Here is a 16,078-nt window from a genome sequence, read left to right on the forward strand (position 1 = left end):
ATTTTGGTTTAAGACAGCCTTATTATAGTGTAGTTTAAATTGATTAGGAACACATTTAAAATAATCCAAGATAAACCACTCTTCACACACAGTTTGCACCAGTTTAGTGTAAACCTCTGAAAAACCCTGTGTGAAGAAAGATTCTTCATAAATCAAATGTTCATGGACAATACTACAATTAAATACTGTATAGCAGTTTTGTTCCTTCAAAACTGCACCAGGCAATGGCTTTTTTGAGAGTGCACAATCTCTAGCAGTTGTTTTAATCCTCAATGCTAGTGGAGGTCAGGTACATTTGTCATGCCCCTTTGGGTAGGTTATAGAATAACATAAACACAAGGGTTATTCAAAGGGAGAGCATCAAATGACTAGAGATTCCACATTAGTGAGCATTCTTTCCATCTTAGTTGATCATCATATAATTTAGCAGAGTCCAGAGAATTAAAAATTGGCTCTCCATCTCCATGGTGGCTGTAATGCTCCAGTCTCAAATAAGGCCAGTGTCTGAACAATGTACTGAAACATCACTAATCCCCACATGTAGTCATGAGAAACGGATATAATAGCTTCTCCACAAACATGTGCTGGGTGCAGCCAAAAAAAAAAAAAGTGTAAAAGTTTTGAACTGAGTTTTAATCAATAAGGAGGAGGATAAACTTTTGTTTCTGGAAGCTATTCTTAGTGTTCCATGTTTTCAGTTTTTACTGATTTTCACCAATAAATTACCAGGGTTTTTTTTAAATTAAAGGAGTTCAGTTTTAACTGATTTACACCAGTTTAGTCAATCTGCTCAATATTTTTTCGGGTACTTATTTTTTTTAAACACTAATGCTTTAAGTGATTGCTGTGTCCTGCAGCTCTGAGACGGAAACAGTTTCTCAGTGTAAAACACTGACGGAAGTCAGAAAAAAAAAAAAAAAACCCCAATGTTAATATTGCAGTATGATTGGCTCACAAGGAGACTCTTCCCGCCTATTTCTTTGCATCCATTTAGTGAGGTGCTGAATGTAAATCAATCAATCAATCCTCCACAGATAAAGATAAGGAAAATGTGGGACAAAAATGCAAATCTGTGCCTGAATACCAACAAGAAAATCTGTGCTTAGAAATTTTCAAGAAAAGTAAAGACTGGAGTGAAGAGGATGCACTGCGCTGCAACTACTGCAGCATTGAGGTCCGTGCTCGTGCTGACAGAATAAAGGAGCAAGTCGAAAGCAAGCAACATTTCTTCTTAAAGAAAAGAGTGAGCTTTGGGATAAGCACTCAGTATCAGGAGCTTCATCAGGGTTTTAATGAAAGAGCGGACACAGTAGGATTGTGTCAATGAATTTGTGCATGCTTTTTGTTTTGCCAGACTACCACTGTTAATTGCAGAGGAGCCTATTGATGAATTTGTGCAACTTATAAATATCTGAAAGAAAATTATGCTTTAGTATCTAAACTGATGGAATGAACTGATGGAACTGTGGCGTCTAGTCTGATTTTTGACAAGTCTCCTGATGCTTTGGACCGTCCAATTCTTGGCCTTTTATTTTTTTATTTCAAAGGGAATTATTTTGTGCTGATGTGACACTCATTCCCTCTGCTGACACCCGTTTTGTCGACACAGCAGTAACTGACATGTTTGAGATGTACCAACTAACTTGGTAAAATGTGGCCACAACTAACACAGATTTGGCTTCCTACATGGCTAAGTTTGTACAGGAAATTAAACTTAATCAGAAACCAGAGTTGCTACATATTACCTGTCTTGCTCATCAGATTAACATTGTGCTGTCAACAGCTACTGCTACAGAAGAAATGAAAGATGTGAAATCTTGCATCATCAGATTTTGGGCCATTTTTAAGCATGCGAAGAAGTTGAAGGCTTTGTTTTACACAGTGCAAGACAAGTACAGAGGCTGATGGTTCAGGGGCTCAGTGGTACCACAGTTCCAGGTGGCATCTCAGGGGAACCCGTGACAACCGTACCATGCCATCGACTTCTGTGATGCTGCTGGCAGTAGCTCTGCCTTCAGAGCTGGGCTCCCTGCCAGGAGCCACTGCTCTCCAGCTGCCCAGCTCGGAAGGCAGTGCCGCCAGCAGCAGTAGCGCAGAAGTAAGGGTAGTAGTACCGCGACCCACCCCCGCCCACACACCCCACTTCTTTTTGGGTCAGGATTCCTACAATTACAACACCATGAAATTTCAGATTTAAATAGATGAAAGCTACAATTTTTAAAATCCTACAACCAAGAAATTGACCAAAGTGAATGGTGAATTTGGTAGGGCCTTAGCTATGGCATTAGGTAAGTATGATCACATTTTTAAACTGCACTATAAAATTCCAAAAAAATTGTTTACGCTACACTGTATTAAACAAACCAAGCATTTAAAAATGTGTGATTTCTTTGGAAAAATTAGCTGTCTAAACTATAGAAGGCTAAGCAGCTTAACTGAAACACTGCAACTGTTCTAAACAATGAGGAATTTGGGGACACAATTTCGTGTGTCTTGAGGGAATTTGGAGGAAAATGTGTATAAAACAAAAAACAAAAAAACCCCAGAGCCTAAAGTCAATATGGATCCATTTACAACGAACAGTGTGAAAGCGGAGTACCCAAAAAATTCTGGGATAGAATGCAAAAGGAGTGGATTAGCAAAAGAAACAATAAGAAAAGGAAATGAGGCCAATGGGTAGTGTTTTCATGTTTTTTGAAGAAATATTGTGCCAAAATAACATTATAGGTTAGAGGCATCTCAAAGTAGTTGAGAGATTCATGAACAGAACAATGTCTGTGGAACAGATTAACAAGGACATTTGGGAACCCTAGCCCAAAATGTGAACAAATATTTTTCATTTTCAGATGGAAGAATCTTGGACCTATGGAGCCTGGGATCTGCATTTTCCAGCACTTTATTAATTATTTAAACATTTCTTCCATTGAACTTCAGCCTTTTTCAAAAAAACACAGTAAGTCTGGAACAAGGAAACATCACAGCTAGAGATGGCAAATGAACAATGAACACAAGTTTGTAAGTCCAAATCAATACTGATTTCAAAGAAGATTTTATTGGCAGTATTTATTTGAAGAATACCAAGTTACCAGATGATATGAGGCAAAAAGAAAACACTTGTAACATCCGATGAAGTGAGCTATAGCTCACGAAAGCTTATGCTCAAATAAATTTGTTAGTCTCTAAGGTGCCACAAGTCCTCTTGTTCTTTTTGCGAATACAGACTAACATGCAAAAAGAAGAGGAGTACTTATGGCGCCTTAGAGACTAACCAATTTATTTGAGCATAAGCTTTCATGAGCTACAGCTCACTTCATCAGATGCATAAAGTGAAAAATGCAGTGAGGATGTTTTATACACACAGACCATGAAAAAATGGGTGTTTATCACTTCAAAAGGTTTTCTCTCCCCCGCACCCCACTCTCCTGCTGGTAATAGCTTATCTAAAGTGATCACTGCTACTCTGAAAAGAATTAAGCGTTACTAGGAGGTGGTATGAATGGGCCTGGGGCAGTCAATAGTCTCAAACGCATCAGCCATGAACTACCGTGGGAGGCAGCTTACTAGACTTAGTGGCCAACTTTATTTCACACTTGATATTATGGATTGGTGTTTGTGTCTTCCAGAGTTATTCACTCGGGGTGGGGGCACCGCAGCAAGTGCAGCAGGGCCGTGGGAACTGAAGAGTCATCTGACAGAAAAGGGGTACTGGTGGCTGATCGTTCACAGCTGTAGGACACCTCAGCGCGGCGGGCGGGAGCGTACGTGGAGCGCCCCCAGCCACAGCTGCCCATAGCTCCCTCCTGCGGGGCTGTGGCGGGCGGGGGCTGCCTGTGACCCCCCTCCACCATGGCCCCACAGCGACCGAACCGCCGCGGTTCACAGCCGTAACCTTCCGCCGCTCGGCGGCTCCCTTTCCCAGCGGCCAGCCCCACCCCGCAGCCAACCCGCCTGCACGCTCTCCAGGACCCTCACCCCCGCCCCTGGCTCCCCCAGCCCCCCGCCAGGCGGGGCCTGCGCACCGCCCGTTCCGTTCCCCCCAAAGCCTGGTAGCGCACCGGTGACAAGAGCCCGGCTGAAACCCGCGCGCGCCGCACCAACGTTCCGCCGGGTGCCGAGCCCCAGCCGCCTCCCTTCCCCGTGCTGGGCCGGGCGGCCGCGTACCTTCACGAAAGGCGCTCAGCGTCCTGCCCCGGGCTCTCGGAAACACGTCCCGCTCCTCGGCCATAGCGTCCGCCTAACTGCGGCCGCGTCCCGAAACGCCAGGTGGCTGCTCCGCTGCAGGCTCGGGAAACCCGGGACCCAGCGCTGGGGCCGGGCCGGCTAGGAGGGGAGGCGACGCCACCGCACGAGGGGCGGGGCCCGAAGGGAGCGTGGGACGGTGGAGGAGGGGGTCAGCCACGGGGGGAGCAAAGGGGAGACAGCGGGACGAGCCCTACCTGGCTCGGGCAGTTTGGACCTTCGCTCGGGCGTTTTCAGCGCCGTGTCATGGCACCGAGTGAAAACACCCTGAGCTGACCTCACCACTGCCAACTTTTGCAGGGAGGCAGCCGGAGCGCGGGCCTGCCGTGCCCAGCTGGATGGCTCGTGTGTGAAAGCCAAAGCGTGGGCCCGTGAGACAGGAGCTGACTGTGCCGCCGCCCCCAGTGTCGTCTGTTTTTAAATTAAAGTATAAAGGGATGTGGAAGTTTCTGTGGTTCAACTGTCTCCTTATTTGTGAAACACAGTGAATCGGTTTCTCCCTGAAAGCACCGGCAGGCAACCTAACAACACTCCCCTCAGGCTCATGCTTCCTTTACAACTGGTTTTCAGTTCAGTTCACTGTTCCCTTTTCTCCTAACATTTTTTTATTCAAGATGCTATGCAGCTCTACAAAGCATCTGTTTAAATTCTTTTTGTTTTTAAAACCAAAGGCACAACCTCTCTCACTCTGACCCCCATATCCACCTGGTGCGCTCACTGACCCCTTTCCAGGATCCGAGGCCTCTGAGAAGTCTTGCTTGTAATGAGGCCGTCTTGGAGGCCTTAGAAATTGTACAGCACAGTAGACAGCAGCCCAAGTCAGCATTGCCTCATTTTGCTTTGAGCTCAGCAGCAGATTAAGTAGTCACACAAAGACTGGGAGGGAGGAGGAGTTCTTTCTGTATGTGCTGTGTCCAAACTGCTGGTAGGTACTGTATACACACCCAGTAAGACATTACCTGCCCTGAAGAGCTTTAGAACATAAATAGACAAGACAGACAAAAGTTGGGAAGGGAAACAAAAGTACAGAAAGGAGAAGTGACTTGTTCAAGGTTATCTAGCAGGATAGCAGTAGAGATAGGAATAGAATCCAGGCCCAGTGCCATATATAGTAGACTACACACTACAGCAGTGGCTCTCAACCTTTCCGGAGTCCAGACTACTGTACCCCTTTGAGGAGGCTGATTTTCTTGAGGTCTTGTATACCCTCCTCCCCAAGTTTCACCTCTCAAAAACTACTTGCTTATAAAATCAGACAAAAAAATACAAAAGTGTCACAGCATCCACTTACTGAAAAATTGCTTACTTTTTCATTTTAACCATATAATTATAACATCAACTGCAATATAAATATTGTACTTACATTTCAGTGTATAGTACATAGAGCAGTATAACAAGTCAATGTCTGTATGAAGTTTTAGTTTGTACTGACTTCCCTAGTGCTTTTTATGTAACCATTTGTAAAACTAGACAAATATCTAGATAAGCTGAAGTACTCCCTGGAAGACCTCTGCATATCCCCAAGGGTACATGTACCCCAGGTTGAGAACCCCTGCTCTACAGTATGGATTCTTAACCATTAGAAAGTTGTGGAAAATTCAGTTGCTAATCTTTCCAATATTAATTGCTGCAATGTAAGGTATAGTTCTATGCACTCCTGAGAGATTTAAATAAATCTAATACAAGTAATTAATTTTTAAATTCATCACCTTCTGATGAACAGTAGTTCAAAAATGTATTGAAAGAAAGCTACTTGCCTACTCTTAGTGAAGGAAGAAATTATATTGCAAGTATGGAGGAATACTAAAGGTGAAAAGAACAGGGAGGTCTAGACCTAGGAATTAAAATTACAAAAGAGAGATCCACGTTTGAAGCTAAACCCATTCTAATTTTATACATAGTCATTTTAGTTTATGTGCCATCTGGAATTCAGAGAATCCAGTGAATGCTGGGGGTGTAAACAACACACATAGGATTATCAACATCTGTTTCTGATGTGTCCTGATATATACAAGTCCTTGAGGGAAGAGTTAGACAAAATAAGGGAAATAAAACTTGATATACAAAAGGACCACCTCTTTGTGTCTGTTAAAGGGACAATATGGATTTAGAAGGATTAGCTAAATAAGGAATATAATCCGATTTTAAAACTATACTATTCAAAACACTGTAAACTTGCAGCAACCCTACAATAAGAAAATGGATTACAGCCCTAACAGTTATAACTAGGGGCCTACTTAGATCATGATTTCACAGGAATGTGAGATATGGGATCATTCACAAAGTTAACCTTCAAAATAAAAATATGTATTAGTCATAAGATATGTTGCAAAACTTGTGATTGCCACAATGCAGAAAACAGCTGTCTATAATCATTCAATATCATTCCAATCATCATAGTGGATAATTGATTGTGTCTTGTCAAGTTGCATGATGTAGACTAAAGTGAGCACAGCAGTCATTACAGTAGATTGTTCACTGAGAATGTGTCAACATTTATGACGATAAGTGAGCACAAGCAGGTTGAGTGAAAGGATTGTTGTTGCATATAAAGATGGCTGACAAATAAAAAAAAGCAAAGAACATTTCAGCTTTGGTTTGTGTAAAGCAGTACCCGTGGAGAACCTTACATGTAGTAAGGTTCAGGTGGTAAATTGTTTTGTTCATCTTGCAGTGTGACTCTGGATTTGTTTGGAAAAAACATAATTGATTGCCATTTTGAGTCTGAATTGCATAATAAAAAGCACGTATAGAGACAAGTCAGAACAAAAAAAAAGTGACAGTGTTCACGAAGTTTAAAAGAATGACTGAAAGTAGCCTGGAAAAAAAAAAAGACACTACAATGGAGCTAGTGGAGGCTTTTGAGGCTGCCAACGTAACTTATGGGGGGCAAAAAAATGGATAATCCAAAACTAAGGGAATACTTCAGAAAGCATGTAACAAAAGCTGGCAGTTTCCAGTGTGCAGACAAAGGTCACCAAGATTATCTAACAGAAGTAATTGTGAAGCGCCTTCAGTTTACAAAATCTGTACTGGCAGAATGTGATTCCATTTCAATTGTCGCTGATGAAGCAACAGGTGCATAGGATAAGTACATACTCCACATTTCATTCACACCTGACAGCTGGAAAGACAACTGTATGCCATTTTCCTAATGGAGCCTGTTCAGCTCTAGTCAGTACATTTTTCAGCTGTATCACAAGCTATAGTAAAGGCTGGTGTAAACTAAGGGTTAGATTTCAACAAGGTCTCAGCATTTCTCTGATAACATAATGTACATGTACAAAGCTCTCTCTGGTATACTACAAGGAATGATGCCCAATGCAATTCACGTTACCTATAATGCACACATTCTTTCAATGTCCAGTGATATCTGGCATACATATTTTCCTGTTTCTTTTTTTTTTAAAGACTATTCAAGCATTGTCCAAGCCGTAAACTACAATTCAAGGAGTCCATGTGGCTAATCAAAGTGGTAACCAAGCAGTGTCGCTTCCACCTGAACCAGTGATTACAAGATGGAATTCATGGTTTAATGCAGTTACTTACCATGCAAGGAATATTAAATACTACCAACAATTTGTAGTTGAAGAGCTTGAAATCATGCCAATCACACATTCTGTGCTTAAAGTCTCTAATCTGTTAAAACAGAGCAACACTGAAGACCAAGAGAAGGTCATGGCTGAGAATGCAATCCAGTTCATGCAACTTCTAACATGGTTTCAAAGTCGGCCAGTTTTGATTCACAAAGCATACAACAAACTGATAGATTTGATCATATGGACTGAAGATATGGCATCGCAACAACTTCAGACTGCAAAGCTGAAAACAGCCTCAGACAAGAAATGTTCCAGTCAATGGCAGAAGTTAAACCAGTACTCCAGGTACCACCACCTTGGTTTAAACAGCCAGATGCCTACTTTTTGAGTGCTATTCACATTTTTTAGCTAAATTGGGTGCCTTTTCTGTGTTTTGACCCTGAGCTAACTCAAGCAACTCCTGGATGGGAGAAAGATCATGACAATGAAACGTGCTGCTTACTTGACCTTTGTCAAAGAACGTCAGATGCCAGTAAAAGTAACTGAGTTTTGAGACTCTGTTTGTGGTTGATTTCCAAATCTCCACAAGTTGGCAAAATGCTGCCTTACAGGTCCTACCAATTCTGTGGATGAAGAACATGCAATTGTAATGTATGGACAGGTATTCACTCCATACTCCTGGAGGGAAACCTGCATCAAAATATTAAAAATTCTGCAACAAAAATTTCAAATTCTGCATATTTTATTTGTCAAAACAACACAAAATCATACCCATTTCAATTATTTTTGGTAATTTATTTCAAAATACCTGTCAGCAAGTATGTCTAACAATACAGACAAAAAAGATTCAGAAATTGTTTGACAAATAGATTCCTTACCAGGCATATTAATACAGAACTCTGAGTAATAATTAATTTAAACTACAACACAACTGTATTTCCCCCACCCCCAGAAGCAGTTCAAAGGCTTGGGGTACTCAGGGGTAATGGAGGAGCTGAGGGAGAGGGAAATAATTACTGGTAAGGAGCTTGGGTGTGAACTTGGAGGGTTGCTGGATATGGGTGGGAAAGCAGGGAACAGTTTTTTTGGGGGGTGGGGAGGGACAGTTAGTGAGCTTCCCCCATACAGACCCTGGCTGACCCCTAGCCTCTTCCATTCAGTCAGGCATGTGTGTCCCTTCACTCCCACTCAGAAACCCACTCCCCCTCATCCCCATGTGGCCCTGCACCTCCTCCCCATGTGTCTCTGGGCCCCTACTCAGACACCCTCTGTCTCTATGTAGCTCTGCACCCCCTCCCCCACGTGGTCCTGCACTCCCCTCCCCCTGTGGCCCTATGTCTCCAATCGCATTCAGTCCCTGCTGCAGTTTGTCCTCCCTCACTAGCCCTTATGAGCCCTTGTCTGATCCTCCCTCCCCTCAGCAACCCATGCTGACTGTCTCCCCATAGCCCCTGTCTCCTGACCTGGCCTGCTGTAAAGCAGGCTCTCTTCCCTAGCTGGCTGGGAGCTGCTGCTGTGTTCTATCACCCTCTAAGGGGCAAAAGCAGCAACTTTTCAGCAGAAGCTTTTTTCTGCACAAAAAATTAAAAATATGCATGGTTCATTAATTACACAAGTATGCAGTGGTGTAGAATTCCCCCAGGAGTAACCCCACAGAGAGAGAAGATGTCAATTGCAACTGCTGGGGGATGCTGCATGCCATTTTATTTAGTTAAGCATAAACGTGTATTTCTAAGCTTTACGTACAACTTTGGATATTTACTTTTTAATCAATAATTTAGCAGACTTCCTTATCCAGGGCAAATTACAAAGGTAACAGTAGTACAGTACAATACTTGCATATATACTGTATGAACACATGTGCAAAATTTGCTATTTATGCAGTGACCAACATGTGAAAAATGTCTGATTTCTCCATGATTTAAACTGACCTGTAGTTACAACACTTGTGAGGGGATGGTATTTACCCCCCCCCCCAAAAAAGACAAAGTTAATAATGCTTGAAAACTGTTTTGGTGCCATATTGCAGCCACCCACTCCTATCATGATCATACAGTATCCAGGAAAGAACCAATCCAGCCAGGTCCTAATAGATACATGCCAGCAGACCACCCTAATATTAGGAGGAAAGTAAACTGGGTGATTCGGAACCATGGTGTGAGCGCATAAGGTTCATGGATGACTAGAACAGGATGTGCCTAAAGAAAAATGGGATATGCCAAATCTTGAGGTCTCCATTCAGTTTTTACTAAATCCTTACTCAGGCAAAATTCCCATTGACTTCAGAGGGATCTGAGTGCGTGTGTCTGATGGTAAAATTTAGCCTAAAGCATTCAAAATTCTATATTATGAAAGCCTCCTACGTCAGTTTCAAAGGCAGCAGTTTGGCATTTGTTATCTAGGTTGAGCAGGGACCCTCCATCTGATTATGGGAGGGGAAAGTAACTTGGGACATACTAAATAAGTGCGAGTGAGTCATTACGTTGATGCTTATCCTATTCAAAGAAGACAAAGGCAAGAAATAAATCTTTACTAATTCCTGTCCTTCGATAGCAGTGAGCCTTCCATGCTCAAAGGGAGTCAAACAAATATTACTTGTTTTATTAAGCTATGAAGAAAATTAAAAATATTTGCACCACCCAACTTGAAAATCTATTGACCAGAACCGATCTGCTGTTGCTAAGGAGGGGACTAAAGTGACATTGATTGTTTCCACAGTTAAGAATCTACAATGTAATTGATTTTTATCTGACTCATTTAGTGTGGGCAGGCTCCATTTGTTCAAGAAACCTATAATATATTCCTTGAATCATTGTGACTCTGCGAGATATAAAAGTTGATGTAATGTGTTAAATACATTATTTAACTCAATTTGTTTTGCACACTGAATTCCCATTCTTGACACAGATACAGATTCTGTCTAGATATTGTCCATGTTTGCAATATTGTAACTGGAGTTTTGAGTGTTTAGCAAACCAAGCCCAAGGTGTCTGAAGTTGGCCACCCAAAAAAAAATTGAGGCATTCCAGCGTAGAGGCTACTTCTGAAAATGTTGGTCATAATATTTTAACATACATAAATTCCTGGCCTTCTGACTGCTTATATATGTAAACTTGGGGCCCAGTCCTACAAGACTGAGCACTTCCTGCAATCTTGATTCAAGGGAAGGGTGCTGACCAGCTTACAGGTGGTGTTCAGCACCTCACAGGATTGGGCTCATTTATAGAATCCATTATAACAAAGAAGAGAAAGGACTCACTGCTAACAAATACAAAGGAGATTCTTTGCTGAATCTGCTGGATATCCTGACTCTTTTGCTCCCTACCTAAAGAGAGCCTTTGTTCCTAGTATTATCACAGGCTTCTCTCTAAATCCTTTCCGGGTCTAAGCGGGGTGGGGGGGAACACATTGACTATACTACACAGTTAGTTAGCCATGACTACACCATTAGGCATTAGTTAACAGTTAGCCATGGTGCAAACCTGATGTCATTAGAAGTATTGAAGGACAACCCAAGGTACTGGGGGGGGTGGGGGGAATCAGTTAAGTGCCTCATTGCTTTTGAAAAAAAAATCACCACTAGATACCTATCTGTATCTTTAGGTGCCTAAATACCTTTTTAAAAATCAGGCCCCTAAAGGCTACTACTAGGTGGCCCTGGATCAAAACCCCAGATTCAAGTATCCTTAACTTTGGGAAAGATCTGAAGTTTACAGCTTGACCTGTCTAATTTTTAAATCAAGTGAACTTTCCCATTAATGTGCAAGGTTAATCTAGCAAAAGAAGAAGATTTAGTTTTGGCTTTTGTATGCATGGTCCATCTCGCTTTCTCAGATTCCTTTCTCCTTTGTTGATAAAAAGACATTTTATTGGGGGGGAAAATGATTAAAGTGCAGTTGCTATTTCTGAAATGGCAAAATAAAAAGATTCAAATAATCAGCCCTCAGATCCTTTTTTGATTTAGACATGTAGAGAAATCCTCTTAGATTGGATAGGATACATTGTTTTATTACAGGTGACCTGCAAAGAGGGCTGAGACTTTTCTTTCTCCCCGCCTCTTCAAAAAGAGGGTTTCTATTTTCCATGGCTTGGTTTTACCTTAGAAATATCATTTATGTTAATTCTAGTCTTTGCTGGCGAACACTTTGCAGGTCACCTGTTTAGACAAATAATTCTGTTTGAGAAGTATATGCATCATTAACATTGGATACACCAAATTAAAGAACAGAAGCATTAAAGCACATTCACTTAGGAGGAGTTCTTGCCTTAGTGAGGGCAGAAGAAAGGATAGAGGACTCATTGTACAAAGAGAACAAGATGCAGAGAGCCTAAGCAGACAGGGCAGAGCCCCTACAGGACGGTCCTCTTAGGGGCTGGACGCAGTTACAGCCAGGGTGTTGCGGGAAAACTTGCTTCCACCAGCCATATACCCCTTTTGTAGGAGTTGGCCAGAAGAGCTGCCATGGCTGCTTAGTCTCCCTTTAGGCTGTAACCTCACCCCTAGATTGCAGCAGCATCTAGAGAGAAGCTCTGCTGCTACTTCAAGTTGGGGGTGGGAGGAGGGATTCTGTCCCTCCAACATTTATAGCATTCCCCTCTGCATTGCCCATTTACTCAGGCAGTGTTCTGAATGTGTAACAGCTATTAACACACTATGTACTTACTTTACCAAGTGTTTTATCAGTATAACCACTAACAAACAGAACCCATATGTTAATCACTGAACCTCCTGAAACAGAAGGCCCATCTATTGAAACATACATATATTTTGCTATGGCTTTTCTATCCTTTAATACATTGGATGTGCTGGATATCTTGCAGAACAAAATACTTCTCTGTAATTGAAACTGGAAATGAACAAAAGCGACTATTCTGGGAAAATCACAGATTAAATTAAGCACACATGACCCATCTGAGGTCTTTACAACTCAGGTAATGACTGAAGAAAATGAATTAAGAGACTGATGGACTCAGAATGGATAATTGATATTATAAACATTTTAGTTTAATTTACAAAAAATAGGATTGCAGAATTAAATATTACATGATGTTTTCGGTGTTCCAGTGTTGACTACCTTCCAGCTTTGCTTGAGCTTCTGTTGCAGAGAATTTCAAGCACCCTTTCTATTTCATTAAGGATAATTCTTAACAAATCTAAGCTTCCATTTTCAATATTATCTTAGTGATAAATAATAGTATTTTTCACTTCTCTAGGTTCCTTCATCCAAAGATCTCAAACTGTGTTACAAACCTTGAATAAAGGGAGAAGAGAGAGGAGATCCTTATGCTACATGGAATCCCATAGTGACGCAGTCACACAGGCGAAAGATGACAACACACAGAGGATGAGATTTACACAGCAGGCTGATTTATTAATTCATTTAATAACTGGGGTGAACAGTACCCCAAGCCCTACCAGGCAGAAACAATGGTTAAATGCAGGAGGACATGGCCCTATTCCATAACCTCAATAGAGATAAGGCACCCTTGGCCTAATGCCTTAATCCATCCAATTGATTCAGACAGATATTTCTATCTTCCACCACCCGCCTTCATACAAGGGAATGAGGATAGAGATGAGGGGTGCCCTGATCTGTGCTAAACTTCCCCTCATCACATATTTGCCAGAGGCCTCCTTCCTGTATGCCATACTTGGATTTACACCATGAACAGCTGAACTGCCAATTCTCCCAACCTTGTACTGGAATGAGGCAGGAAGATTGGGGGAGAGGGGAGCAACCAGCCAGTATTAAAAGGGCAAAACACCCAACCTTCCTATTTCCCTGGCAGACTGAATTAGCACCTGAGGGAATTACTTCCTCCCTGCTGGCCTGAGACAGCAGGGGCACTTCTAAAAATAGAAGCGTGCAAAAGTATATGCACATTTTTGCACCACTGATTTAGATGTGCAAATCCTCCTGATGTTCCACCTTGTATTTAGCTATGACATTAAGTACCTTTCCCAGACTTGAAGAAGAGCTCTGTGTAGCTCAAAAGTTTGTCTCCCTCACCAACAGACATTGGATCAATAAAAGATATTACCTCACCCACCTTGTCTCTCTTATTCCAGAAGTTGCTATATAACTGACTGCACTTGAATTTACAAACTAGTTCTTTGAAAGGGAGTCTGACAACAGAAATATGCTATAGCTTTAGAGAGATTTTTTTCTTTAAACAGAATCTTATTTGTTTTTTCAGTCCATCACTCCTAGCAGTGAAATGCTTGCATCCCTTAGCCTAAAAATTGAGCCACTACCAATTGAAGTGAGAGGTCAGGTAATTTGCTGTCTCTGATGTGTCACCTCTCACTGGACACCACTCAGTCATCTCTGGAGATCATAAAAAAAACTTGTGAAATTGTTTAGTCTTTGGAAGGCACCAGATTTCACCAAATGGCGGGTGTTTTCAAAATCCACTCTGGGTGGAAATCTGCTGGCTTCCCTGTAATGTCTCCCCCATCCAATCAAGCCACACAAGTTCTATATTTTGTCAGTATATTCAATGGGCCTGCTTGTCAGAAGTTCTGAGCATACACAATTCTGTGGAACATATTTCAGGAATGAAGTATAACCATTTCCCGCAAAGTGCCCTTAATATAAGCTTGCTTGCCATGTGACCCTTTCTTGGTTTTAGTTATGAGAAAGCATTCTTCTTTAAATGGGAAAACAAGTGACCAGATTCTCCAGTCTCTTACCCTACCCTCTGTAAAACACATATAACCCTTATATAGGGGTTTATCTCAGGCTTACAGCCCATTATTAAGATACTGGCCACATATTAGCTAGGTAAATATATATATTTTTTCTATTAATTTGTTGAGCTGTTACACTGCTTTTGTACTAACCATAAGTTTCATCTATGTCCACAGGAACGCTAGGCAGAGAGGCCTCTACAGGACGTATTAATGTTCAGATATTAAAGTGATGCATGCTTTGGAAATTCTTAAAATAGTTGGACAGCCTGACAAAATGGATCAGGCCCGGTTGTTGGTGCTGTCCTAGGAGCTGTAGGCAAAGATAGGATATGATGTCTTCCCACCTCATTGTATGTACTAGAATCCTGTGTATAGCCAGTGAAAAAATTCTCAGGCAGCTGGTTTACCCTGACATTTCTCAGATTCTCTCACTATTGCACTTACACTATTACAGGTTCCCAAATGATAGCAGCATACCATTTCTGCTGGTGTTTGTATCACCCTGGAGATTAATGATATCTTTCACAAAACATTTCTAAAAATCTATAGTGCAAATATAACATGCCCAAGTGTTAAATGAAGCTGTTATGAAGGAAACAGACTTTAATGTACATGAGAAAAAATAGGCTTTAACTCCCTTTGAATGTCTTCTGTTGCTGAATATAATGGGGGTAATGGGATTTTATCAGTGGATGTTACTTGTCTCCTTATTAGTACATTCCTACCATTGCTGGGAGATGATCACATTCAAAATACTTTCACTATACAGCAGGCAAGAAACAAATTAAACTCACTTACCAATGCTCCAGATGGGCTCACACCATTAAAAGTATTTTTCACTGTTGTCATTTGGTTGCAAGTATATGTAGCAGGCAGTATATAGAAGTGGTGTTGTCTTAAAGTGAAGGACTGAGCAGGAGAGGAACTCTAGATGCAAAGCTTGCCTGAATTGCAAGTTCACTGTGTGACCCTGAGGAGGGGGGGCGGGGGGCAGGAAATAAATCACTTTATGTCCTTGTTCCTTAGTCATGCCAGCTGTAAAACCTGATAGGATCCCACTAAAAGCCAAAATCATTTGAGATTGAGAGACCAACCAATTAAAACACACACACAAACCCTGTAGGGCAGGGGTTCTCAATCTTTCTCCCCCCCCACCCCAAAACGTGCTATAAAAACTCCATGGCCCACCTGTGCCACAATAGCTGATTTTCTGCATATAAAAGCCAGGGCTGGCATTTGGGGGTAGCAAGCAGGGCAATTGCGTGGGGCCCCATGCCACAAGGGTGCTCACGAAGCTACATTGCTCAGGCTTCAGCTTCAGCCCTGGGTGGTGGGGCTCAGGGACCTGTGCTTCAGCCCCATGCAGTGGGGCTTCGGCTTTCTGACCTGGACCCCAGCGAGTAATGCTGGCCCTGCTTGGAGGCCCCCCTGAGACCTTTCTTGAGAACTACTGCTGTAGGTTACTAAGTATCCTAAACTCCCTAGCTTTTAGCACCTAGCAGTATGTGCTCAGCACCTCATGGGATTGGACCTTGTTTTTATGATTTCTCTTTCACTGCGTAAATGTGAGACAACCATGGCATTTAAAAGTGTTATCCTGTTGTTG

The 16,078-nt window shown here is 42.0% G+C and overlaps 1 protein-coding gene across 4 annotated transcripts in view; it reads right to left on the reverse strand.

The window, feature by feature from the left end:
- CPPED1 (calcineurin like phosphoesterase domain containing 1) overlaps window positions 1-15,392 on the reverse strand; it is a 94,814-nt gene extending 79,422 nt beyond the window's left edge. Inside the window, exon 1 of one of the 4 annotated variants that reach the window (XM_084640538.1) lies at window positions 4,162-4,482. In XM_084640538.1, coding sequence (XP_084496664.1) covers window positions 4,162-4,225 — 64 coding nt within the window. In that variant the 5' untranslated portion in view covers window positions 4,226-4,482. Of the gene's footprint in view, window positions 1-4,161; window positions 4,483-15,270 lie in introns of those variants that run through there. The other 3 variants (XM_084640536.1, XM_084640535.1, XM_084640537.1) reach the window with 3 other exon arrangements.
- Between the last annotated feature and the right edge of the window lie 686 nt (window positions 15,393-16,078).

The sequence above is a fragment of the Lepidochelys olivacea genome (genome assembly GCF_965140295.1).
Source record: "Lepidochelys olivacea isolate rLepOli2 genome assembly, chromosome: 10".
Classification (NCBI taxonomy): Eukaryota; Metazoa; Chordata; order Testudines; family Cheloniidae; genus Lepidochelys; species Lepidochelys olivacea.